The sequence below is a fragment of the Micropterus dolomieu genome, linkage group LG11, assembly GCF_021292245.1.
Source record: "Micropterus dolomieu isolate WLL.071019.BEF.003 ecotype Adirondacks linkage group LG11, ASM2129224v1, whole genome shotgun sequence".
NCBI lineage: Eukaryota > Metazoa > Chordata > Actinopteri > Centrarchiformes > Centrarchidae > Micropterus > Micropterus dolomieu.
Genome location: NC_060160.1, coordinates 383,525 through 408,908, shown reverse-complemented (window position 1 = coordinate 408,908; position 25,384 = coordinate 383,525). Strand labels below are relative to the sequence as shown.

At 44.9% G+C, this 25,384-nt stretch overlaps 2 protein-coding genes across 2 annotated transcripts; both read right to left on the bottom strand.

The window, feature by feature from the left end:
- Positions 1–6,244: 6,244 nt before the first annotated feature.
- Positions 6,245–9,796, bottom strand: foxa1 (forkhead box A1). Its single transcript, XM_046062907.1, has 2 exons — positions 9,684–9,796; positions 6,245–7,402 (listed from the first exon to the last, which is right to left on the bottom strand). The coding sequence occupies exons 1-2, from the start codon at positions 9,747–9,749 to the stop codon at positions 6,245–6,247; spliced, it is 1,224 nt and encodes a 407-aa protein (XP_045918863.1). The 5' UTR covers positions 9,750–9,796.
- Positions 9,797–22,963: 13,167 nt separating this feature from the next.
- Positions 22,964–25,345, bottom strand: sstr1a (somatostatin receptor 1a). The gene has a single exon (XM_046062735.1). It carries the CDS (start codon positions 25,211–25,213, stop codon positions 24,053–24,055), a length of 1,161 nt encoding a protein of 386 aa, XP_045918691.1. The 5' UTR covers positions 25,214–25,345; the 3' UTR covers positions 22,964–24,052.
- Between the last annotated feature and the right edge of the window lie 39 nt (positions 25,346–25,384).

Here is a 25,384-nt window from a genome sequence, read left to right as displayed (position 1 = left end):
ACGCTCACTACTTTACACTGTTATACAAGCTGCACGCTCACTACTTTACGCTGTTATACAAGCTGCACGCTCACTACTTTACACTGTTATACAAGCTGCACGCTCACTACTTTACACTGTTTACAAGCTGCACGCTCACTACTTTACACTGTTATACAAGCTGTACGCTCACTACTTTACACTGTTATACAAGCTGCACGCTCACTACTTTACACTGTTATACAAGCTGCACGCTCACTACTTTACAGTTATACAAGCTGTACGCTCACTACTTTACAGTTATACAAGCTGTACGCTCACTACTTTACACTGTTATACAAGCTGTAAGAGATATATATACATGCTGTACGCTCACTACTTTACGCTGTTATACAAGCTGTACGCTCACTACTTTACGCTGTTATACAAGCTGTGCGCTCACTACTTTACACTGTTATACAAGCTGTAAGAGATATATATACATGCTGTACGCTCACTACTTTACGCTGTTATACAAGCTGTACGCTCACTACTTTACACTGTTATACAAGCTGTGCGCTCACTACTTTACACTGTTATACAAGCTGTAAGAGATATATATACATGCTGTAAGCTCACTACTTTACGCTGTTATACAAGCTGTACGCTCACTACTTTACGCTGTTATACAAGCTGTAAGAGATATATATACATGCTGTACGCTCACTACTTTACACTGTTATACAAGCTGTGCGCTCACTACTTTACACTATTATACAAGCTGTAAGAGATATATATACAAGCTGTACGCTCACTACTTTACTGTTATACAAGCTGTACGCTCACTACTTTACACTGTTATACTGTAAGAGATATATATATACATGCTGTGAGATACTGTCGATGATCATTCAGTGTTCAGTGGATGTGCATGAAACAAATTACAAACATGTTCTGTGCCTGGATCAATTATTAATCGATAAACAGCACATAGTCAAACAAAGTGGATATACTAACATCAGTAACATGCACATGGCGTATTGAGATGGTGAAATATAGATGTGATGTACAGTCGGAGCCATCTTACACTACATAACCCAGCCACCCGCTCCGAGCTGCCTGACACCGACTCATGTTTCTCTGTATTCTTACTGCAGCATCTTGTTTTTTTTAGATCATGTTCTTGCTGGTAATGATCTTGTTTGCATGAGTTATTTTATTCACGTGAGATTCGTGTCTTGTTTACACAAATTATTACCGTGTTAGCAGAAATTATTTGTTTAACAAGCTTTGGTTCACAGGAGCGCCGCAGACTCGTGACCTGCACATGTCAAATCCTGTTTCCTGAGACAGGAAAGTCAAGCTGTGGTCTGGAGATACGAGGTTTTCACTGCAGCAGTAAACAGGTGAGAGGGTGTTTGTTTGTTTGGACTCAATGTGAAATTATTTAACATCAAAAATAGTTTAACACTTAAAATCTAAAAAACTACGTCTCTTTTATTTTATTAGTTTCTCCTCCGTGATGAGAAACCGAACCTCCACAATAAAAGCCTGTCTGTGTTTGGTTAAATCATGAAGGTCGTGGTCAGTAAAACGGCAATAAGCAGCTGATCCTCAGACAAATCAAATGTCATATTCCACAGTCAGCAGCAGCAGCACGTTATGTATGCTGGTAAATGTCAACGCATCGCGCAGACTCTTTGTTCTGCTCTAAAGATGCAGTTTATAGTTTTATCAGGAGAGAACGATCTGTTTTATTCACAGAAGGACAATGACGTCTCCGTTCAGACATAAGTGTAATTTTTTGTTATTAGTCCTAATGATTTGGTCATCTGTTTAATCTTTGCTTTAATTAATTAACTATAAATTAATTAACCGTCTCTTATCAGACAAAGAAAAACCTCACAAATGAAATTCAGCAGGAAGAACATCAGATGCTGAACTGAAAATGTCACATGGAACAAGATTTTTTATTTATTGTTTTTAACATTTACAGAACAAATTAAATTATTGTCATTTAATAAAAACACATATATATATTATTATATTTTTGAATTTCTCATTTTAGACACTTGGAAAAATAAAATAAACAAACTGAAAACATTTATAATATTAAACCATCACTATTAACAACAAAAGCCAAATTATATGAATTAAATATATTTTAACTTAAAAACAGAATAAAACTTTAAGGAAAATAATTGTTTTGAGACAAACAAAATAATTTTTCTTCCTGTCTTTTCATTTATGTTTTATGTTATAACATCATCAGATTTTATATTTAAACATCACGGTGTGATTTAACATCTGATTTTATAGTTAAACATCATCTGATTTTATATTTAAACAACATCTGATTTTATATTTAAACATCATCTGATTTTATATTTAAACAACATCTGATTTTATATTTAAACATCATCGCGGTGTGATTTAACATCTGATTTTATATTTAAACATCTGATTTTATATTTAAACATCATCTGATTTTATATTTAAACAACATCACGGTGTGATTTAACATCTGATTTTATATTTAAACATCATCTGATTTTATATTTAAACATCATCAGATTTTATATTTAAACATCATCGCGGTGTGATTTAACATCTGATTTTATATTTAAACATCATCTGATTTTATATTTAAACAACATCTGATTTTATATTTAAACAACATCTGATTTTATATTTAAACATCATCGCGGTGTGATTTAACATCTGATTTTATATTTAAACATCATCGCGGTGTGATTTAACATCTGATTTTATATTTAAACATCATCGCGGTGTGATTTAACATCTGATTTTATATTTAAACATCATCGCGGTGTGATTTAACATCTGATTTTATATTTAAACATCATCTGATTTTATATTTAAACATCATCTGATTTTATATTTAAACAACATCGCGGTGTGATTTAACATCTGATTTTATATTTAAACATCATCTGATTTTATATTTAAACATTATCTGATTTTATATTTAAACATTATCTGATTTTATATTTAAACAACATCACAATGTGATTTAACATCTGATTTTATATTCAAACATCTGATTTTACATTTAAACATCATCTGATTTAATATTTAAACATCATCTGATTTTATATTTAAACATCATCTGATTTTATATTTAAACATCATCTGATTTAATATTTAAACATCATCTGATTTTATATTCAAACATCTGATTTTACATTTAAACATCATCTGATTTTACATTTAAACATCATCTGATTTTATACTTAAACATCATCTGATTTTATATTTAACCATCATCGCGGTGTGATTTAACATCTGATTTTATCAAAGGCCTATCATTATAACAGAAGCTGTATTTATTTTATTTTTTATTTAACATTTGTGTGCCGGCCCTTCTCGGCTGCTCTCGGCTGCTCTCGGCTCCTGTCTTCGTGTCGCCGTCTCGGGGCTCATGTTGGCGGGTAATTAGCTGATAATTACAGGATCATTAGAGACATTTCGCGCCTCTGCGGCCAAAATGTGAGAAAACGCTTGAGATCAAAGTGAAAGCTGTCGCGTCGTGTTCAGGTTCACGGAGCGGCGGCGGAGGTTACAGCCGACAAAGAGGCTCGAAATCCGGCGACAGCGGCGGCGCTTTGAGGCCGCAGGAGGTGCGCCGTGTTCGGCTTGTTCAGCAGCAGGAGCCGAGGGACAGCCGAGCGCTGCCGGCCGGAGCCGAGGCCGAGGACGAGGACGCAGACACGGGGAGCCAGCGAGAGGGCCGCCGGAGACCGGACCGGACCAGAACACAAGGAGACCGGACCAGAAGAAGAAAACAGCTGACAGCAGAGGCGGAAACAACAAACTAATAAACGATCCAAACAGAAAAGAAGTGATTAGAGATCAGAAGAAAAGAAGATCGATATGTTTCTTTCTGATCAGTTCATAAAACAGATCCAGTTTTTCTGTAAATGATGGAATCAGAAATATTAGTATTATTAATAAATGAGAGAGGATCATAGAAAACTCCGCCGGAGATACGAGGTCTGCAAACGGACACCGTGGATCAATAAAATGACCAACAGGGTTTAAACAATGACGTCATTAATAACACTAATAATAATAATAAGAGGCTAATAATCTGTAAATTAATTTAATCCGGACACAAAGAAGTGTATTCATTCAGACCCGAACTGGACTCTCAGAACCAGAGCGTTTTTTACACTTAGGAGCTTTTCAGATTAAAATGATAATGTAAATATTTAAATGAAATATTTGATTGATCATGATCGCATTAGATTAATAACTATTATCATGAATAAAACATATTCTGGTCTGATTTATTGATCACTAATGAAATATTAAAATATTATTTATAAAAACTGGAGCAATAATCAGAAAATAACAACAAATCAATACATGTTTGTGTTTTATTTCAAAATGACAGAATAAGTTAAGAACATGAAGAAGAACATGCAGCAGAGTCGAAAGCGACAGAACAAGTACAGCGAGGACGGGGGGGGGGCGGGGGGGGGGGCACATAAAGTCTCCTTCCATCTTTCCTCCTTCCTCCCCTCCTTCCTTCCTTCCTTCCTTCCTTCCTGGTGGAGGAGGAAGAGGAGGAAGAGGAGGAGGTCAGTGTTCAGTAAAAAAACCCACTTTTTTTCCAGAAAAGAGAAGAAGACGACGACCTCCCACTTCATTCATGCACATGATAATAATCAATAATCAATAGTCAGTGATGGTCAGTTTAAATAGTTCACCAGCAGTCACAAACAGGAAGTGGTTCTGCTTTTACACACAGAGTCACCAAAGATCCGCTGATCCAAACGCTGCCGCAGGTTCAGAATCAAGAAATCTTTCATGATAGTTTTCAGACCTCCGTCAGACCTCCGGCTAATAATTATTATTTTCTCCGATCAATAACACAGCTGCTGTTCAGCCCTGAGTTCAGTCTGCAGGTTCTCAGGTGGAGGCGCCACCTTGGACTTATTTTATTGATTAGACATGAAATTAACAGATGAAACTCGTGTGTAAATGATAAAATATCGATCAATGAAAACGATTGGAACAAACATCCAGTTTAGCATCTGACACCAACAGCCGATCGACAGCTGATCGATCGACAGCTGATCGATCGACAGCTGATCGATCGGCTATCAAACTGTTTCACATGAATAAAGTAACGTCGTCGATAATCTGACAGATTCAAATGTTTGTTTCCTTTATGGAGGAAATTTGCTGCTGATCAATAAAAAAATTTTAAATTCAGGACGTCACCGTTTTCTCTGTCACTTATTGATTATAAAATAATTATGATCTGGCTTATTTTTTTACATTTACAAGCCTTTCATGTTCCGACTGAGGCGCCGCGTGTAGGACTAGATCGATCAGTGCAGGATCAGCCGTCACTGATCGTCAGCATTTTAGTTTTTGTTTAAAATGTTTGGTTCATTTTTTTTCTTTGATACAAAAAGTATCATAATTAACGAGCAACAGAAACTTTCCTGAGGATCAATAATCAGACTGATCAATAGATCGACAGGAGATGGCGAGCGGCGGGCGGCGGGAGACGGGTCCATTGTGTTTAAATAAAAAGCTCTGCGGGGGAGGGGGTTCTCACTCTGAGGGTCGGGACCCCGCGGGAGGTCAGCAGAGAGGCGCACGAGGTCGTGGGAGAAATTGATCCTCGCCATATTTCTGATCAAACCACGGGATTAATAATCTATTTGTGTCACCGTGACAACCATGACATCATCACCACCGGGTGACCTTTGACCTCTGAACTCATCAGGAGACATAAACTGCCAGAGTATTAAATCCCACCTCGTTTAAACTCGCGACCTTTGGTCTGTGGGTTTAGTAAAGTGGCGGCTCGTGGACTCACAGGGACACGTTCAGAACCAGAACCAGCCAGACCTGGACTGAGGAGAGTTTTTAGAGGCCGGACGAAAAAAAAAAAATCAAGCTCTGGAAATAAACTTTTCTCTTGTTAATGATCCCGAACTGACGGTCCGGGTCTGACTGACAGTCCGGGTCTGACGGACGGTCCTGGTCTGAGGAGAGCGTGTTGGAGGTTTTTCTGAATTTTATAAACCGGACCTTGACTCGGTGTGTAAAAGGAGAGCTCAGACCTGGGATCAGATTAAACCGCTGATGGATTAACGTGTCTCTTTGCGTCCCGGTTTGGTCACAGTGCAGAAGTCCAGTCCAGACCAGCAGCAGTCGATCCGGTTCAGTATCATCACAGTCAGACAGGAAGTCCAGGACGGCTGCATGCAGAGAGTTAGAGTCCAAACAGGAAGTGCAGCGGGTACTACGAGGTGTTGAGGAGCGGTCTGGGATAGACCCCCTGGTAGTAGGCGGCCTCCAGAGGCTCCATGGTCCTCCCCCCGAGGCCGGACGCCCCCCCAGCACTGTAGGAGGAGTACTGCAGCGCCTCGTACGCCTTCAGGTCCAGTTTGTGCTGCTGCTCTGAGGACGACATTAAGTTATTGATGGAGAACGGGTGGTTGAAGGAGTAGTGCGGGTCCCCCTTCAGGTGCAGCTGGGACTCGTGCCCCATGGAGTGGGGGGGTAAAGACAGGGAGGACAGGAGCTGGGAGCCGGACACCTTCAGGTCCGACACCCCGCCTCCCCGCAGGTCCAGCCCGGGAGGCGAGGCCGCCTGGCTGGAGGAGGGCAGGGAGGAGGAGTCGAGGAGTCCTTGAGGTTTGATGGCGTCCCCAGAAGGAGACGCTCCCCCCCCCCCTCCTCCCTGCTCCTTCCTGCCGTCGGACTTCGGCGACATTTTCTTCTCGCACTTGAACCTCTTCTGGCGCCGCAGGTAGCAGCCGTTCTCGAACATGTTCCCGGAGTCCGGGTGCAGGGTCCAGTATGAGCCCTTCCCCGGTTTGTCCGGCGAGCGCGACACCTTCACGAAGCAGTCGTTGAAGGACAGCGAGTGCCGGATGGAGTTCTGCCAGCGCTGCTGGTTCTGCCGGTAGTACGGGAACAGGTCCATGATCCACTGGTAGATCTCGCTGAGCGTCAGCATCTTACTGGGCGCCTGCTGGATCGCCATGGTGATGAGCGAGATGTAGGAGTAGGGGGGTTTGGCGTGCGGGTAGCTCCGTCTGAACGCCTTGTTTTCGCGGCCGCGGTTCAGCCCACCGCCGCCATACGTCATGCCGGGACTCATGGTGGGACTCATGCCCCCGTACGGGTTGAGACCCATCGAGGCCTGTTGGGCTGACACCGAGCTCATACTGGACGGGCTCAGAGCCCCGCCCATCGAGGCCACGCCCCCGCCCAAACCTGACATGGCCGCTGGAGCTGAGCCTCCCATCCCCCCCACCGGGGCGGGGCTCAGACCGGTCCCGCTGTACGACATGTTGAAGGAGCCTGACGTGGTCCCGCTGCTGGACATGTAGCCTGACATGGAGCCCATTCCGAGACCAGAACCCATCCCACCGCCTGCCATTGGAGAGTACATCTGCAGAGAGACCAGAACCAGTTAGAACCAGTGAAACAATTCATATCAAAGCCAGTTAGGCCAGAGAGATCCAGATCAGGGACATTTACACTAGACCAGAAGCAGATAGACCAAGTCTGGTCTGGTCTAATTGGTACTGGTTCTAGAGCAGTCTACTTGTTAGACCAAAACCTGTACAACCAGACTTTAGACCAGACCAAAGACAGTTCAGATTATTAACAGATCAGACCCGGTCAGACCAAAACCAGGACCAGTAAGGCCACATTAGAGACAGTTGGACCAGTACGCACTCTGCTTTCCATTCACATAAAACCGGTTCAGTCCAGACCAGAACCCAAAGTGATTTTTAATTTAGTCTTCCAGGTTTGTGTTGGACCTGATCCGGTCCAGACTGATCCGGACCAACAGCCCCGCCGAGTTATCAAACTGATTCCTGTTTCTTTATTGATTCTGGTGGATCGATCTGCGGTGATGATGTCACAGCTTCATGTTCACACTCACTCTGATCGATCATTAATAAAAATCATTTAATTTGATTAAAATAAACCCACAAAGCTCATTAACGAATGAAGAGGATTTAAAGATCATCATTAATAATTTATTAACCTCCAACAAAAAACAAACTTCAGATTTAAATTAACTTTTTTTAAATTCGCCACAGGCCGGTAATTAATCAATTACTAATAAATGATCACATCGTAGAGAAGAAAGTGTCACAGCTCCCTTTGAACGTCTCCTCAAAACGAATCCGTTAAATATCTGAAATCACACACAACTTCATTACGTCATAATTAAAGCCGTCAAAGTGACCTCACCCTCAGAGTCACTTATTGATCACTATGAGCTGCCTGGAGTCTGATCAGAGTCTGACGGACAGGTGGAACTTCCTCATTTATTTCCGGCCTTCTGCTTTTTGAAACGTTTCCGTCACATAAAACTGCACGTGACAAAATAACCGCCACTTTTTATTCTTTTAGAACTGCTTCATTCCAGGTTTTATTTCTATATTTATAGTTTATATTTATAACCAGTCAGACATATATTTATGTGTAGTTATATTATATATATTTATGCACCAGATTCAAACTAATAAAGCCAATTCTGAAAATCTGAACTGAGCTCTGTAAAAAAAAAAAAAAAAAATTAATTCATTGCATATTTGATATAATTAAACTTTAACACTAAATTACATTTTATTATCTACAAAGTTAAAATATATATATATATATATATATATATATATGTGTGTATGTAGTATAGTAGTGTAGTAATAGGCAGTATTTGGAGCTGACGGCCGGTTTTCTGTCCACAGACGGACTTTAATTCAGGTTTCAACAATAAAACCTTCAAAATAAAAAATTAATTATTAAATTTATATTTAATAAAATTACTCAGCCGATATTTAACCGTAGTAACAGAATAAATATTTGCTAGAAAAATAAACAGTTTATATATAGCCAATATACACACACACACACATATTTCTATAAATGTTTAGTGTTTAATAAAGATGGTCTTAATAATAATTACAGCTCGACGCACTTTGCTGTCGGATAATCCGGTAACATAATAAATATTTTTATCAGCATTTTACTATTAACAAACAAAATGTGTGTTAACAGCGCGGGAACGGAACGAGACGAACTCCGGATCAATAACTTCGGTGATTGAAAGAATCAGATTTTTGGTTTTATGAGAATGATTCAAGACTCCTGTTAAAAAAGACCCAATTTTAGAGTTTTGCGAAATCAGCGGAAACATGAGATTTCTCTGCGTTTGGTATAAAAACACCTGTCGGGCTGTTAGAGGTGTGTGTGTGTGTGTGTGTGTGTGTGTGTGTGTGTGTTTTCATCTCTGCTCTGCTTTTTGTTTTTGTCTTTATAGAAAGTTATTCAACTGAAATAGTTGAATCCAGCTTTAGAACTATTTTAGGAATAAAACCCGTGAATAAAATAAATTAAACTTTTACAGAAACATGAAATAAAACGCGTTTCTGTTTCTGTTCCGCTGCTTGTCTCTTTTATTTTACAGAAATGCATAATTTATTCTTTAACCTTTCTTTCTCTTTATCTCTTTATCTCTTTATTTTATTTCTTTTTAACTTTAGCAGCAGAATAAATTCAGAAACATTTCTGCTCGACTTTAAATGTTTGGAACCTTCCGGAGAATTTTCCGTTTAAATTTTGGTTTATCAGGAGCTGATCCGGATCGGTCTGACCCGGATCCTAGACCCTCGCGGTGGCGGTGAAAGCAGCGGTAACGCGGGCGGAGTGTGACCGACCTCCTCGCTGTAGTATCCGCTCCAGTCCGGAGCCTCGTGCCCTTCCATCTTGACGGTGCCCAGCATGACGGGAGCCCGCAGGCGGAACACGGATCCTGCAGGTCCCGCTCCTGTTCGTCCGGTCCCGTCCCCGGTCTGCGTGTCCGTCCGTCTGTGTCCTGGTCCTGGGGAAAGCGTTCGGAGCCGAGCCGAGCCGAGCCGGGCCAGGAGGAGCGGAGAGAGTGTTTGTGAGGAGGAGGAGGAGGAGGAGGTGATGGTGACCTGCGGACTGGTGTGATCCTCCTCCTCCTGCAGGTCCAACCCTCCAGGTCTCATCTCCTCCTCCACACGCACGCGCGCACACACGACGCACGCGCCAGTTTATTTTCCGCATTAACAGGAAAAATCTCGTTTTATTGGAAAAACTGAAAAATGACTGCGAGCAGAAACTTCAGAGTCCACGTCCCCCTTTTCCTCAACATCTCTTCCTGTCGGGCTTCAAGGCCGCACGGAGACCCGCATCAGTGATGAAGATCGGATCAGGAGATGATCAATCAAACAGGATCAATGAGAAAGACTGAAATCTTATTTTCAGATATTTAACAGCTGCCAACAAACAAAAGGAAATATGAATCCTGAATCAACAGAAACGTCACAGTTCATTCATGGATCACTAATTAATATTTATTTGATCAGGTGCTTTTTAATGTGTTACCTGCAGGTTTAAGGCCTAAAACAGAAATATGTGAGGGCCTTTGTATAAAACCTGGACTCAAGGTCACCTTACTGCTCCAAGGTAAATAACCGACTTCAATAATTAATGTTTCGACTAATTATCTCCTTAATGACATCATTCTTTAGTATTATTGAATATAAGGATTTAAAACTGATTTACTGCAGAGAAACCAGACGCTGAATAAATCCAAAGAGAATAACGGGTCAGACCAGGACCAGGACCTAAAGGAGGCTGAGAGCTTTCAGTCGTCTGCTTCATTTCATATCAAAGTATCGATTAGCAGATATCAGAAGCCTCCGTGATGAAGCCTGAGGTCACGACCTCATCATCGTCTGGGTTATTAGCATTATTAGTCGGTTTCATTGAGCTGACGTGCTGATCAGACGGGTCCTGACCCTGCTACTGATCCCAGGTCAGGTTCTGGTCTGCCTGCTGGTTTTTCTTCTGGCTGACTGGTTCCAGTCTGACGCTTTAATGAGCGAGTAACAGAGCGGAACGGCTGATCACTGCTCGCCATTATCACGCCGGATTAACTGGATGATCCGCCGGATTAAAGGACACTCGGCCCGAAACACTGAGAGGAGACCAGAGAGCACGAGAAATAACTTTATTTAATCAGCCGTTTCCAACGCCGCCGCCAGGACGCCGATTTAAAATATAACCTCCAGAAGTCAGTCCAGAAAGTACTGCGTCCAGCGGGCCTCAGAGTCAGATAGAAGTACTGAAAGTAGTACTGCGTCCAGCGGGCCTCAGAGTCAGATAGAAGTACTGAAAGTACTGCATCCAGCGGGCCTCAGAGTCAGATAGAAGTACTGAAAGTACTGCATCCAGCGGGCCTCAGAGTCAGATAGAAGTACTGAAAGTACTGCATCCAGCGGGCCTCAGAGTCAGATAGAAGTACTGAAAGTAGTACTGCGTCCAGCGGGCCTCAGAGTCAGATAGAAGTACTGAAAGTAGTACTGCGTCCAGCGGGCCTCAGAGTCAGATAGAAGTACAGAAAGTACCACTCTCCAAAATACACAACATCAAAAAATACCTTTTGCCACAACTACAAGTACATCTAACGGAGTACAACAACGAGTACACGTTTCACCCTGAAATTTGTACTCGTACTGTACTTTAGATAAAGTTTGTTTCCTGCATCAGAGATCGGAGAGGACGTCTTCACTGATCACACGTTATGGAAATTACAGGTTCTGTAAATGTTGGCTTACTGTGTACTCAGTACAGTAACAGTACTGCAGTACTGAGTCTCTGAAGTTAAAATGACTGAACAGAAAAGATCGTCATGTTGTGTTTTCGTGATTAAACCAAATGTTCTCAGAATGTTGGACGTCTTGACCCGGGATAAGAGTCCTGATGCAGAGTTCTGAACCATCTAGTCTTTGTTTTAGAGTCTGCCTGCAAAGGTTCAGCTGGACCTGGACTAAGAGCCCCCTGGTACACTGTAAGATGTTTATTGTAGAATTAACAGTAACTTACTGGCAACAATTATCCAGTAGTTGCTGTATTTCATTCTACGGTAAAATTACTGTAAAACCAACAACAGCAGTGTTTAGCATACCGTCAAATAAAGTACAGTATATGTACTGTTATTTTGAAGTACAGTATTATGCTGTTATTTCTTGGCATACTGTATAATCAAGTACAGTAATATACTGTTGTGAAAATATTACTGTATTTACTGTTTTTTACAGTACTACTGTATAACCAATAAAATATGGCTATTTGCTGTTGATGTAAAATAAGAAAAAGGACATTTGAAGACTTAACTGCACAAAAAGCAGATTGTTTATTGCACAAGTAGAACAAAACAGTCATAATAACATATATAAAGAGATCTGTAGGTAGTCTCTAATCAATGTATAAAAAGGGGTTCTCTGAAAATATTTCCCTATAACTACAAACAGAGACTAGAAAAGCCAGGTTGAAGATAAGAAAATACTGAAATGGATGTTTTTCCATCCAACTAGTAAAAAATATGGGTCATCAACCATCTTGCCCACATGTTTAGCATGTGGGCAAGATAAAAATCATTAGAATAAATAACAAGTAACAACTAATCAAAACTCCAGAAAACTGGCTGAACATTCAACCAAGCCACAGTTATCCTGTCAAGACACATTGCAACACACAAAAGAATCTACCCAAAACAATTTCTCACTGTAGGTGTTCTGGGTGGGGATGTCAGCATTGGAGAAGTAATGGTGGTGAAGTTAGACAGGTGAGGGTGGAGGTGGTTGATTGTCCTGCAAAAAAATTAACAACAACACAACAAATCAATCACTGGGACAGAAATTCATCTAAAATGCCAAACTCATGTTATCTAAACACCTTTGAGTGAACTATGAAGGCTGCTCTGCACTCTGATTACACAAGACAGTCGAAACCTTTGAAGGTGACTCCGTCAGAATACTCAGACACAGGGACACGTACATGACTTCTGGGAGTGCTGTGTTGGAAAAAGGTAATCATAACCCTCCTATCTATAAGTTAGAGTACAGATATTGTAGGAGACTTTTACTATGGGAGTCAATGGGAAAAATGGACACTTTTACTCTCACTTCTAGTGACAGGAGGACCAAGGCACACAATTTTGGTGATATTCACAATTATTCTTTAAGACTTTCTGAAGATGGATAATAAATTAAACAGTCTTAGGCCATCATAACTTAAACTCATAATACAGGTCTGTTTTACTCAAGCATTACCAACAAGCTGCCACAAGCAATCATTTTATCTATTTAAGCTCATCTTTAGCTGTCATGTTATAGCAGGGGGCTAAAACCAAGTTCAGAGTATCTTAAATCCAATAAATCACTAACTAAATGTAAATATATCCAGTAATTCTAATGGGCCGTACTACAATAATGGGCCATGGTAACGTTATGTTAGTTAGTAATAATGGACTTACAGTTTTACAGGTTGGAATCCTGATTGTGGGACCAAGAACATGGTCTTGGTCCCACAATATGGCTCAGCTCCCGCCTTGTGGAAATAAGAGAACAGAAAAGCCAGTGAAAATAAAAATCAAGAAGACTGCCTTTGAACATAAATTCACTTTAATGTTAACTTACATGCAAACACCCAAGGTCAGACAGGCAGCGCCATTAAATAACATAGAAAGTTCCGGTAATTTTGGCCTTCAGCCTAAATATACTATCTAACGTTATAAAATAAAATGTGCAAATCAAGCTTTTTGTTTAAGCTATTATCGTTAATTTAATCGGCTTCTAACTTACTGACAGGCTAACAGGACAGCTTTGCTACACTAACGTTAGCTAGCTAGCTAACGTTAGCTGCGGCTATTTACCAGATATGTCACAGAACATCAAAGCCACAGTAAGCGCCAACTTAACGCATCCAGTCCAGTCCGGAAGAGTCTGATGTGAAAGTTTCAAGAAAAGTTTCATGATATCATGATATGTTAAACTAAATATTGTTCAGTCAAATCCAAGACCGTCTTTCATTTCAAAACGGAGGTTGGTGGTTGTTTTCACTGTCAGTTAGTATTACTGTATTGAGATTTACAGTAATATTTCCCAGAATGCATTGAAAATCTACAGTAACATACTGTACACCAATTATACAGTAAGAAGCTGTTGAAATTACAGTAATACTACTGTGAAAACAACATGTACAGTAACATACTGTACACCTCTTATACAGTAAGAAACTGTTGGAAATACAGTAATAATACTGTGAAAACAACATGTACAGTAACATACTGTATACCTCTTATACAGTAAGAAACTGTTGAAATTACAGTAATACTACTGTGAAAACAACATGTACAGTAACATACTGTATACCTCTTATACAGTAAGAAGCTGTTGAAATTACAGTAATAATACTGTGAAAACAACAATATGTACAGTAACGTACTGTATACCTCTTATACAGTAAGAAACTGTTGGAAATACAGTAATACTACTGTGAAAACAAGAAAAATCATTTAGTGTACAGAACAGACCAGTTGGACTTCACTGCAAAGTTAGAACAGTTAGATCTGGAAGAGCCCTGGTTCAGAGCTCCGGATCTTTCGGACGTGGGATAAGAACCTCACTGTAGAGGTTCAGGGATCAGTTGGACTTGGGACAAGAGCCCGGTACAGAGTTTGAGACCAGTTGAACCTGAATTAAGAGGCTTGTAGCAGACAGGACCTTTTGGACCTGGAAAAAGAGCCCCACTGCTGTCAGAACCAGTTAGAAATAAGAGTCCTGCTGCAGAAGTTTGGACCAGTTAGACCGGGACCAGGAGCCTTGGTGCAGATTTCCGGGTCAGTTGGACCTTGGTTAAGAGCCCCTGTGCAAAGGTTTGGCAGTTAGACCTGAACTGCAGACCTCACTGCAGATTTTGAACCAGTTGTACCTGGACTAAGACCTTTGCTGCAGAACTCTGGACCTGTTGGACCCGGGTACATGTTTCTGGACCAGTAACACCTGGGATATGAGCTTCAGTGGAGAGTTCTGGACCTTTTGATCCAGGGACTGCCCTTGTACACAATACGTCAGTTTGACAAGTTCCCGGCCCGCAGGACTCACCGTCTTTTAACAGAAGGACTCTGAGCTGAACCGGGTCTCCGTAGTTCTGTTTCAGGTTATTGAGACTGAAAACCCGGAGGTCCTTGAAATCCTTAGACTGGGTTTAAAAGCCTGGAAGCCAACAGTGTGACGTCACTGTGCCGTGTGTGGTTCCTGTTTGTGAGTCAGGATCCTGATGAGGAGGCGGTTCAGGGTGGGACTCAGGACTGTAAATCCTGCAGCCGTCACACTAAAAGCTCCTCAGTAATAATTATCCTGTTAGAGCAGAAGCTGACTCACCTGTAGCCTGGCCGTGACCTCCTCGCCCAGACCGACAGACTCCAGCTGACAGGATGTGAGGTCACGAGGGCCTGACACTGACAGCCTGGACCTGGACCTGGTCCTCTTTCTTTAGGGTCCCTGGTTCATCATCTGGTTTCACATTAATGTGTCACCAAGTGGGCGCCTGTGCAGGACTCACAGAACCACCGACGTGACGCCGTCGTGCTTCAGTCCTGAGTGTGGCGGTAAGACGAGAACAGGGGACACGCCTCAGCTGCGTCACATGATGAGGTTTTCATGTAGGGGCCGCGAGTTAGGAGCCGCTGTACTCTGATTTACAGCCAGACGACAGGAAGGAGCCACACACAGCTTCCTGTCGTGTGCTGTGACTGACAGGCGTCATCACCTGCAGGACGCCTCGTGGTCGTCGCACGAACACGCCTTCAGTGTGTGTGTGTGTATGTCTTACTGTGTGTGTGTGTGTGTGTCTTACTGTTTGTGTTACTGTGTGTGTGTGTGTGTGTGTGTCTTACTGTTTGTGTTACTGTGTGTCTTACTGTGTGTGTTACTGTGTGTGTGTGTGTGTGTGTGTGTGTGTGTGTGTGTGTGTCTTACTGTGTGTGTGTGTGTGTGTGTGTGTGTGTTACTGTGTGTGTGTGTGTGTGTTACTGTGTGTGTTACTGTGTGTGTGTGTTGCAGCCTGTTATTAACGTCATGACAGCTTTGTTTCCCCTGAACTCTTCAACTCAGTTTTATCTTTCCGACTATCTACACACACACACAGTAACACACACACACACACAGTAACACACACACACACACACACACAGTAACACACACAGTAACACACACACACAGTAACACACACACACACACACACACAGTAACACACACACACACACACACACACAGTAACACACACAGTAACACACACACACACACACACACACATGTGACCTGTAACCTCACAATGACCTCTGACCCCCCAAGTCTCACCTGAACTCACTCCACTCACCGAGCTGTGGACTACGATACCCACAAGCCACCTGCATGTTGCCGGTTCATGAGCGGCGGGGGAACGTAGCTGAGGCCGTTTACTTCAGCGCCACAGCTGCTAAGATGCAGCAGAGCTCTTCACACAGTCTGCGTTCCCAACATGCATCCTGGCAGAGAGTCAACGCCACTTCCAAACGTCACTCAAACCACCAAGACGCTCGACTCCTTCAGCCGAGACTGTGGCAGCAGAAAGCAAACGGTGTCACTCCAACACACCGACCTACAAACACTAAGAACAGGAAGCGCTGTGACACATTCTTTCCTACCAATCAGTTCATTACAGCAAACAGCTGTTCTCACATGTCTCAGATCAGAACTGAAAATCTGCTTGTTCTGCTTGAGCTGTGAAGTATTACACAGGTTCTCTGCTAAATACCCCCCCAACATCTCGTCATCACATGCAAAATGGCTGAATGCGTCAGAATGTGCATTTTTTCTACAAGGCTGTTAGACTTTTCTTCTAACTGTGTCCTGCAGTAAGTTGATGAAGACTTCTGTGGCCCGGCAGCAGGAACGAGTTCCACTGTGTCCATATCTTATTTTGGAATTGTTTGCGTTGTGTTCTGCAGCGTCTCCTTTTTTATTTTCTGCATCACACTGACCGATCCCTTACAATGTAAAACTCTGTGCTGTTGAAATTTTCAGCATCGTCATGCAAACCTGCGCCAAAGTTTACAAATAGTTTTGCAAATATTTAAGATGATTCTAGAAATGTACCAAAGCAGCTGAGAGAAACTGTCAGAACAACTTATTTTCTCTTTATTGGCTGTGCTACAGTTTAAAGAACAAGAATGAATCAGAGATGCAGAATTTTCCTTCAGTATCCTTTATTTTTCTCTACATCACTGCTGTGAAGTTTTCTCAGTTGTTTGCACAGTAACTGGTAGCTGAGTGACCACAGGCTGGAACTGATGCAGCACATTTCCTGCTTTACATTCAGCGTGCAGTTTCACAGTAAAACCACGTTTAAAACACTGCACACATTTCTCTGCGCATGTAAACATAAAATATGTGTAAATGTTCTGCTAAGATTTTCTGGATGTAAATCTGTCCAGTGTCTGCAGAAAGGCAGGAGATCTCTCTGTGGTTTTAAAAATGTGTAGCAGATATACAGAGCTCTGCAGGTGGTGATGAGAAAAGAGTTGACTGAATGCATTTTGTGTGAAAGCACCGAAAAATGATTCTCAGTTTGGTCCACGTACGCTTCTGTCTCTCTGACTGTAATCCCAAACGTCAGAGGCGAAAGCTGGAACACCCGGAGACGGATGGTTCCACTGTGTGGTTCATGTCGTCTGACTCAGTCCATCGACCTTTGAGAGGTCTGGGATCTGCAGCCGTGAGCCCAACTGTTCCCCGCTGATCTAAAGGGACTTGATGCCTTTGCAAAAAACACAGAGCCTCAGTTCAAACTGTTAGAACATCATTTCATTTGAGTGGAGGGGTGCTTATGTTGTCTGTGGTTCTGTTGTTCTCTCTGTGGTTCTGTTCTCTGTGGTTCTGGAGTTCTCTCTGTGGTTCTGTTCTCTGTGGTTCTGTTGTTCTCTCTGTGGTTCTGGAGTTCTCTCTGTGGTTCTGTTGTTCTCTCTGTGGTTCTGTTCTCTGTGGTTCTGTTGTTCTCTCTGTGGTTCCGTTTTGTTCTGTTCTGTGTGGTTCTGGAGTTCTCTCTGTGGTTCTGTTTAGTTCTGTTCTGTGTGGTTCTGTTCTCTGTTATTCTGTTCTCTTCGGTTCTATTGTTCTCTCTGTGGTTCTGTTCTCTGTGATTCTGTTCTGTGGTTCTGTTGTTCTCTCTGTGGTTCTGTTCTCTGTGATTCTGTTCTCTGTGGTTCTGGAGTTCTCTCTGTGGTTCTGTTCTCTGTGGTTCTGTTGTTCTCTCTGTGGTTACGTTTGGTTCTGTTCTGTGTGGTTCTGGAGTTCTCTCTGTGGTTCTGTTCTGTTTAGTTCTGTTCTGTGTGGTTCTGGAGTTCTCTCTGTGGTTCTGTTCTGTTTAGTTCTGTTCTGTGTGGTTCTGTTCTCTGTGATTCTGTGCTCTTCGGTTCTATTGTTCTCTCTGTGGTTCTGTTCTCTGTGATTCTGTTCTCTGTGGTTCTGTTCTCTTTGGTTCTGTTGTTCTCTCTGTGGTTCTGTTCTGTGTGGTTCTGGAGTTCTCTCTGTGGTTCTGTTCTGTTTAGTTCTGTTCTGTGTGGTTCTGTTCTCTGTGATTCTGTGCTCTTCGGTTCTATTGTTCTCTCTGTGGTTCTGTTCTCTGTGATTCTGTTCTGTGGTTCTGTTGTTCTCTCTGTGGTTCTGTTCTCTGTGATTCTGTTCTCTGTGGTTCTGTTGTTCTCTCTGTGGTTCTGTTCTCTGTGGTTCTGGAGTTCTCTCTGTGGTTCTGTTCTCTCTGTGGTTCTGTTCTGTGTGGTTCTGGAGTTCTCTCTGTGGTTCTGTTGTTCTCTCTGTGGTTCTGTTCTCTCTGTGGTTCTGTTCTGTTTAGTTCTGTTCTGTGTGGTTCTGTTCTCTGTGATTCTGTTCTCTTCGGTTCTATTGTTCTCTCTGTGGTTCTGTTCTGTTTAGTTCTGTTCTGTGTGGTTCTGTTCTCTGTTATTCTGTTCTCTTCGGTTCTATTGTTCTCTCTGTGGTTCTGTTCTCTGTGATTCTGTTCTGTGGTTCTGTTGTTCTCTCTGTGGTTCTGTTCTCTGTGGTTCTGTTGTTCTCTCTGTGGTTCTTTTCTCTCTGTGGTTCTGTTCTGTGTGGTTCTGGAGTTCTCTCTGTGGTTCTGTTCTGTGTGGTTCTGGAGTTCTCGTGTTCTGCTGTTTCAATCAGAATCAGGTTTGTTGCCAAGAAGGTTTTGAACATGTTTTGGTGCGTGACGGTCTCTAGAAACACAGAAGGAGAAAACGCAAAGAAACACGTTCTGCAAAAGTCAAGAATCTTAAATATGAACTAGAAACAAAAAGGAGGAAGAAGAGGAGTCCTGATAAATGTCAGGACAGAACAGAGGGAGCAGACCTGCAGGATCTGGTGTTGGTGTTCAGGTGGATGCTGCCCCCTGCTGGAGCAGCGATGGTCTGCTGCTGGTTTACCTGGAGACAACATTTTCAGAGTGAGGATCAAACACAGACAGCCAGGAGCTGACTATTCAGTCCTACAGGCCTCCGGGGGCCTCCGGAGTTTCTGATCTTGCTGCAGTGATTTATTGTGCAGCAGAGTTTGGTTTGGGGTTTGGTGGTGAGGACGTTGGACCAGGTTGTTGAAGGGGAGGATGGGTTCAGTGAACAGTAGACCGGAGCTGACATGAAGTTTCCTCAGCAGGCGGAGCTTCTGTCAGCGTGCTGCGTGACGGACAGGCACGCGTCTGTTCCCGGATATTTAAAAGAACCTGGACCCCGGACACTTTTCTGCCCCCACAGCTCAGCTCTACCTTCGGTTTTCATATCCTGAGCTCCAGTGAAGCTTCACTAAAGGTTTGGACCAGGGCTGGTACCGGGACAGGGCTTCAGTACCGGTCAGGTGCGCCACCTGGGCCACGGCGTTATTCCTTCACTGCTGCAGGAGGCTGTCAGTGTGAGCAGGGAAGAGATGGAGGAGGAGTCTGCTGGACTTAAGACCATTTAAAAACAGCTGTAGTGGTCGGTCCTCCATAAAATCAGTGCCGGTGGACCTGGTGGTCAGAGAGGCAGCGCCGCAGGGGGTTTGTGTTAAAAGTCCATGAAGAAAGTTCTAGTGTGCAGAGTCCAGTTGTTTAGTGTCTAAAAGTGAGAGCTGCATCTTCTGCGCTGCGCTTTGCCTTCTAGTCCCAGTGAAGCGGATCCAGTTCGTCTGACGGCGTGTTCGACTCCGTTACACGGGTAACAGTGCCGCTGGTCGGGAATCCTCCAGCTCAGGTGCTTTGGGGACTGGAGTTATGGTGGACTCCTTCCACTGGTTGGGGGGACAGACAGAGTCCAGGAGGTGCTGGAGCAGCCTCATGAGAAATCCACCATGCTGGGTGGAGCTTTCTTTGAGCAGGCTGAGCTGACTGTGCAGGATGGGGGTATCTGTGTTCCAGACTCTGATGGAGTTTGTGGCGGGTTCATCTGCTCTGAGTTGTGACCTGTTTCTGGGCACAAATGTGGTATGGTTAGATACACGGAGTGGGCGTGGTTTGTAGTTCAAAAGTGGGCGTGGTTGACATACACTGAGTGGGCGTGGTTGACATACACTGAGTGGGCGTGGTTGACATACGGGGGTGGGTGTGGTTTGGAGACCGGGAGCGGACGTGATTTACAGACAGGGAGTGGGCGTGGCTTAGAGATGTAGGGATCTGTCTTCATGTTGTCACATTTAACACATTTATCTTCCTCCTCCTGTAAAATGATGATTGGAGCCCAAAACACCAGATTTCTCTTAAAGGCGCGGTGTGTATCATTTAGTTTAAAACATTCAAACATGAAGAAGCTGTGGCGTCTGTGTTGCTCAGGTTCCACCTCCTCTGGCAGCAGCTCCTCCCGCTCAGCGCCGCAGCTTCACTAAACTCTCCCTCCTTCTCTGTCCTGCCTTTAGCTTCCTGGCTAACAGCTGACCTGAACAACATCAGGTCCGGCTTCTGGACTCGAACCTGAGCTGCAGCTCAGTCGCACATTCACGTCAAGGACAACAAAACAAGAGGCGTTCAGGTAACGCAGTAACTGCAATATTACTACTGTTAGGAATAGTAATCCCTTACAGTACTGCTTACTGGGGAGAGTAATAATACTGCAGTAATGCTGGTTGTGTTGCCGAGAGACGGTATCTGCTGAAGTAAGCATGCTGACAGCTAGCCCCGCCCCCGGCCTGTCCTTTAACCCATCGTCAAGCACAGAAACTAAATAAAACTCTATAATATAAATAAAACCCTCGTGGTCAGTCTTTCCACTGTTCCAGCAGCCACCAGCTCTGTTTGGGGGAAATAAATAATTACTTCCTGACTTAGAAGTGAAAATATTCGGCCTCTCTGATGGCCGACCTCCCTCCCGCTCCCTCCTGTCCCCGCCGTGTCTTGCGAGACCCTGGCGTTTCAGATGAGGACAGAAAACTAAATGCAGACAACATGTGCGTAAGAAAGCCACATAGAAAAACTGGTTTTAAATGAAATAAATTAAATGCGAAGGATGTAGTCCCAGAGTTCAGCAGGTAGAGACGCCGCCGTCCTGAAGGACATGAAGCACTTTGACCTCCTCAGACATGAATATCAACCTGCCTCTGACAGCAGCTGTGAGTCCACTAAAAAGGCAAAATTTCCTGTCAGCAGGAGAGGTGGTGAGGAGTCTGGCTGCAGGACGAGACGGACTGTGAGTGTCCTCTACTGCCACTAGATGGAGTTAGACCAGCACCAGGTCAGATCCCAGGTATGGATCCCTGAGTCTCTACCTGTCCTCTGAGTCTCTACCTGTCCTCTGAGTCCCAACCAGTATTCTGGGTCTCTACCTGTCCTCTGAGTCTCTACCTGTCCTCTGAGTCCCAACCAGTATTCTGGGTCTCTACCTGTCCTCTGAGTCTCTACCTGTCCTCTGAGTCCCAACCAGTACTCTGGGTCTCTCCCTGTCCTCTGAGTCTCTACCTGTCCTCTGAGTCTCTACCTGTCCTCTGAGTCCCAACCAGTACTCTGGGTCTCTACCTGTCCTCTGAGTCTCTACCTGTCCTCTGAGTCCCAACCAGTACTCTGGGTCTCTTCCTCTCCTCTGAGTCTCTACCTGTCCTCTGAGTCTCTCCCTGTCCTCTGGGTCTCTCCCTGTCCTCTGAGTCTCTACCTGTCCTCTGAGTCCCAACCAGTACTCTGGGTCTCTACCTGTCCTCTGAGTCTCTACCTGTCCTCTGAGTCCCAACCAGACCTGTCCTCTGGGTCTCTACCTGTCCTCTGAGTCTCTACCTGTCCTCTGAGTCTCTACCTGTCCTCTGAGTCGCTCCCTGTCCTCTGGGTCTCTACCTGTCCTCTGAGTCTCTACCTGTCCTCTGAGTCTCTACCTGTCCTCTGGGTCTCGTTGTCTTTTCATTATTTGGTTTGTTTAGAATGTTTCTTCTTGTTTGTCAGATCTTTCACAGCCATGTTGAGGTTTCCTGTGTGACGTTGAGACTGAGGGAAGTTAATGGATCAACATCCGGGGAAGCAACAAGAGAAACAAACAGAGTAATCAGGACATGTGAGCTGGAAGCAAGCGGCAGCCTCCGGCTCTGTCTTTTATCAGGAGCGACCTTTTGTCTGTTGGCGTCCACGTGAACCGAACTGGAGTCTTGGATCAGATCGGAGCTGCTGGGACAGTTTCACGGACCTTTAAGTCTGAGTGAACACCTGGTGAGGAGCGATGACGCCGTGTCGGATAACCGGATTGATCTGTGAGAGTAATGAGCCGAAGATATTTAATCATTTAAATGATGTCGCCGTGTCCTCACCTGTCGTGAGCTGCGTCTGTGACATCATCAGCCAGGTGACCTTCACAGCAGCTCAGCGAGCGACTTCCTGATGAGATGGAACCCAAATCCTCACATTTGATCAGAGAAGAGCGTTTATCATCAACATCATTGATCCGGCGACTGATTACATCACAGATTACACCATCACCAACTGATGAAAGGTCTCACCAGCAAACAGCCAATCACAGACTCACGTTTAGCTTCAGCTCCTGCTGGAATATTTCTTTGGAACGTCTATAAATCTGAAGAAATGTAGAAGAAATAAAAACAGAACTGCATTCTGGGAACTCTGCTGAGATCGTCACGTGTTTATTAGAAATATATTCATGAACCTAAACAACAACAACTTTGATTGACAGCTCAGCGTCATCACAGACTGAACATCAAGATGGCCGCCCCCCCCCCCCCGCAGCACGGCGGTCAGTCATGGCGTGAAACTTCTGCCGTTTATTCCTTAAAATTGGTCCCTATTTAAAAGCTACTAGTACTTTTAAAAAAATTACTAGTTACTCTCCTGTTTCCGTGGTAACAACTGATGCTGATACTGTTTGACTGAATAAATCAGCTGTTCATCAGTTGGTGGTAAGAATGTCCCTCTGTAGTCTCGCTCTGATTGGGTACACACACCAGTGTTTCTATGACGACGAGCAGCCCACCAGTGACCACGTCTGAAGCGGCGGGTTTCACTCAAACCAATCACCGCGATTCCGAGCTAATCCCAGCATGCACCTGTGTTTCTCTGCATCGAGACGTGACGTATTTATAACTTTCAAAGAAACGGCGGCAGTAACACTGCGATGGTTAAACCGTGTTTCCATGGCAACGGCCATGTGTCATCAGATATTAGTGAATGAAACTGTCTCTGTATTCAGCCTGTGGTGTCACCTGTACCTTCAGTGAGGTCAAAGGTCATAAATACCAAATCCACCTGTATGAGTCAGAGCCGGGGGCGGAGCTTCCCCTGAAGGAGCACGGCTAACATGCTAACAACAGCCATCACTCGCTGCAGCCAATCAGCACCTTCTTCTTCTTCTTCTGTGGTTTCACCTGCAGTTAAAATATAAACAAAGTACTTTCTGAAGTTCAGCCCCGCCCCTCTCTCTGATTGGCTGTTCTCACAGGTCAACGTTCACTCAGGCTGAAGGAGGCGGGTCAGTTCATGACAGGAAGTGAAGGAGTCTCATGAATATCAGAGTGACATCATCTGGTTGTTCATGTCAGTAATAATAAAACCTCACGTCTCCTGACAGGACGTTGGATCCACCAATCAGCTTGCAGCCTACGGTTACCCAGAACACCCCTCTGAGCGGCGCCACGAGGGTTCTGGTCCAGGTCTACACCGTCAAAACCCCGTGTGCTCCTTTAAATCCTGGAGGGCCCATCAGGGCTCAGACTACATCCTGGAGCTGCTGTTGTGGGGGGGTCCGGTTCCTGTACTCTGAGTCCTCCACCGGGTTCTCCTGCTGGTCCCGGTCCAGACTGAGTCTGCGGCTCTTCAGGGCCGTGCTGTAGTAGTCCAGGTAGTCAAGGGGCTCCTCGGGGGCCTCCATCCAGCGCAGACACAGGATCCTCTGGAAGGAGCGGCGGAAGTTGTCGGACAGGAAGCCGTAGAGCAGCGGGTTGGCGCAGCTGTTGGCGTAACCCAGGACGACGGCCAGCTGGCTGAGGGTGGGGTCGTGGCGCTGCAGGAAGACCCCGACCAGCTGCACCACGTGGAAGGGCATCCAGCACACCACGAACACCGACACCACCACCGTCACCATCACCGTGATCTTCCTCTCGGACCGCCGGCGCTGCTGCCAGCCGGCCCTCAGCGCCACGACCCGGAGCTGGCTCAGGATCAGCACGTAGCACAGGCAGATGGCCAGAACCGGGAACAGGAAGCCCATCAGGAAGGCGTACACCGCGAACGCCGCCATCCAGCGGCGCTCCGGCTCCGGCATCTGCATGTTGCAGGCCACCGAGCCGTCGGAGTTGGGGGCGGTGGAGGAGAAGAGGATGATGGGAAGGATGACCAGCAGGGAGAACATCCACACGCACACGTTCACCAGCTTGGCCACGGTGGGCCGCCGGTACCGGGACGCCCGCAGCGGGTGCACCACCGCGATGTACCGGTCCACGCTGAGCACCGTCAGGCAGTAGATGCTGGTGAACATGTTGATGGCGTCCACGCTGAGCACGAGGCGGCACAGCGCCGCGCCGAACGGCCACCGGCGCAGCAGCGCGGCCGTGACCACGAACGGCACGCTGAGCATCAGCAGCTCGTCCGCCACCGCCAGGTTCAGCAGGTACAGGTTCGTGGCCGTCTTCATCTTGGCGTACCGGAAGATGACGTAGATCACCATGGAGTTCCCGCTCAGACCGACCAGGCAGACCACCGAGTAGATGGAGGAGATGAGAGCCGCGCTGCCCGCCGAGGGCGCCCCGCCGCCGGACACGGAGCCGTTACCGGAGCCGTTCAGCAGGAAGACGCCGTCCTCCAGAGAGAGAGGAGGAGAGAGAGAAGAGGAGGAGGAGGAGGAGGAGGAGGAGGAGGTGTTGCGCTGCATCACAGAGAGACGAAGGAGAGATTCTACAGAGAAACAGAGACCGACCAGAGGATCCGTTCAACCGGAGACAGGCTCCGGTACAGCGGAGGGAGGGGAGAGATAGGAGAGGGAGAGAGGGAGGGAGAGAGGAGGGAGGGAGAGGGAGAGGGAGGGAGAGGAGAGGGAGGAGAG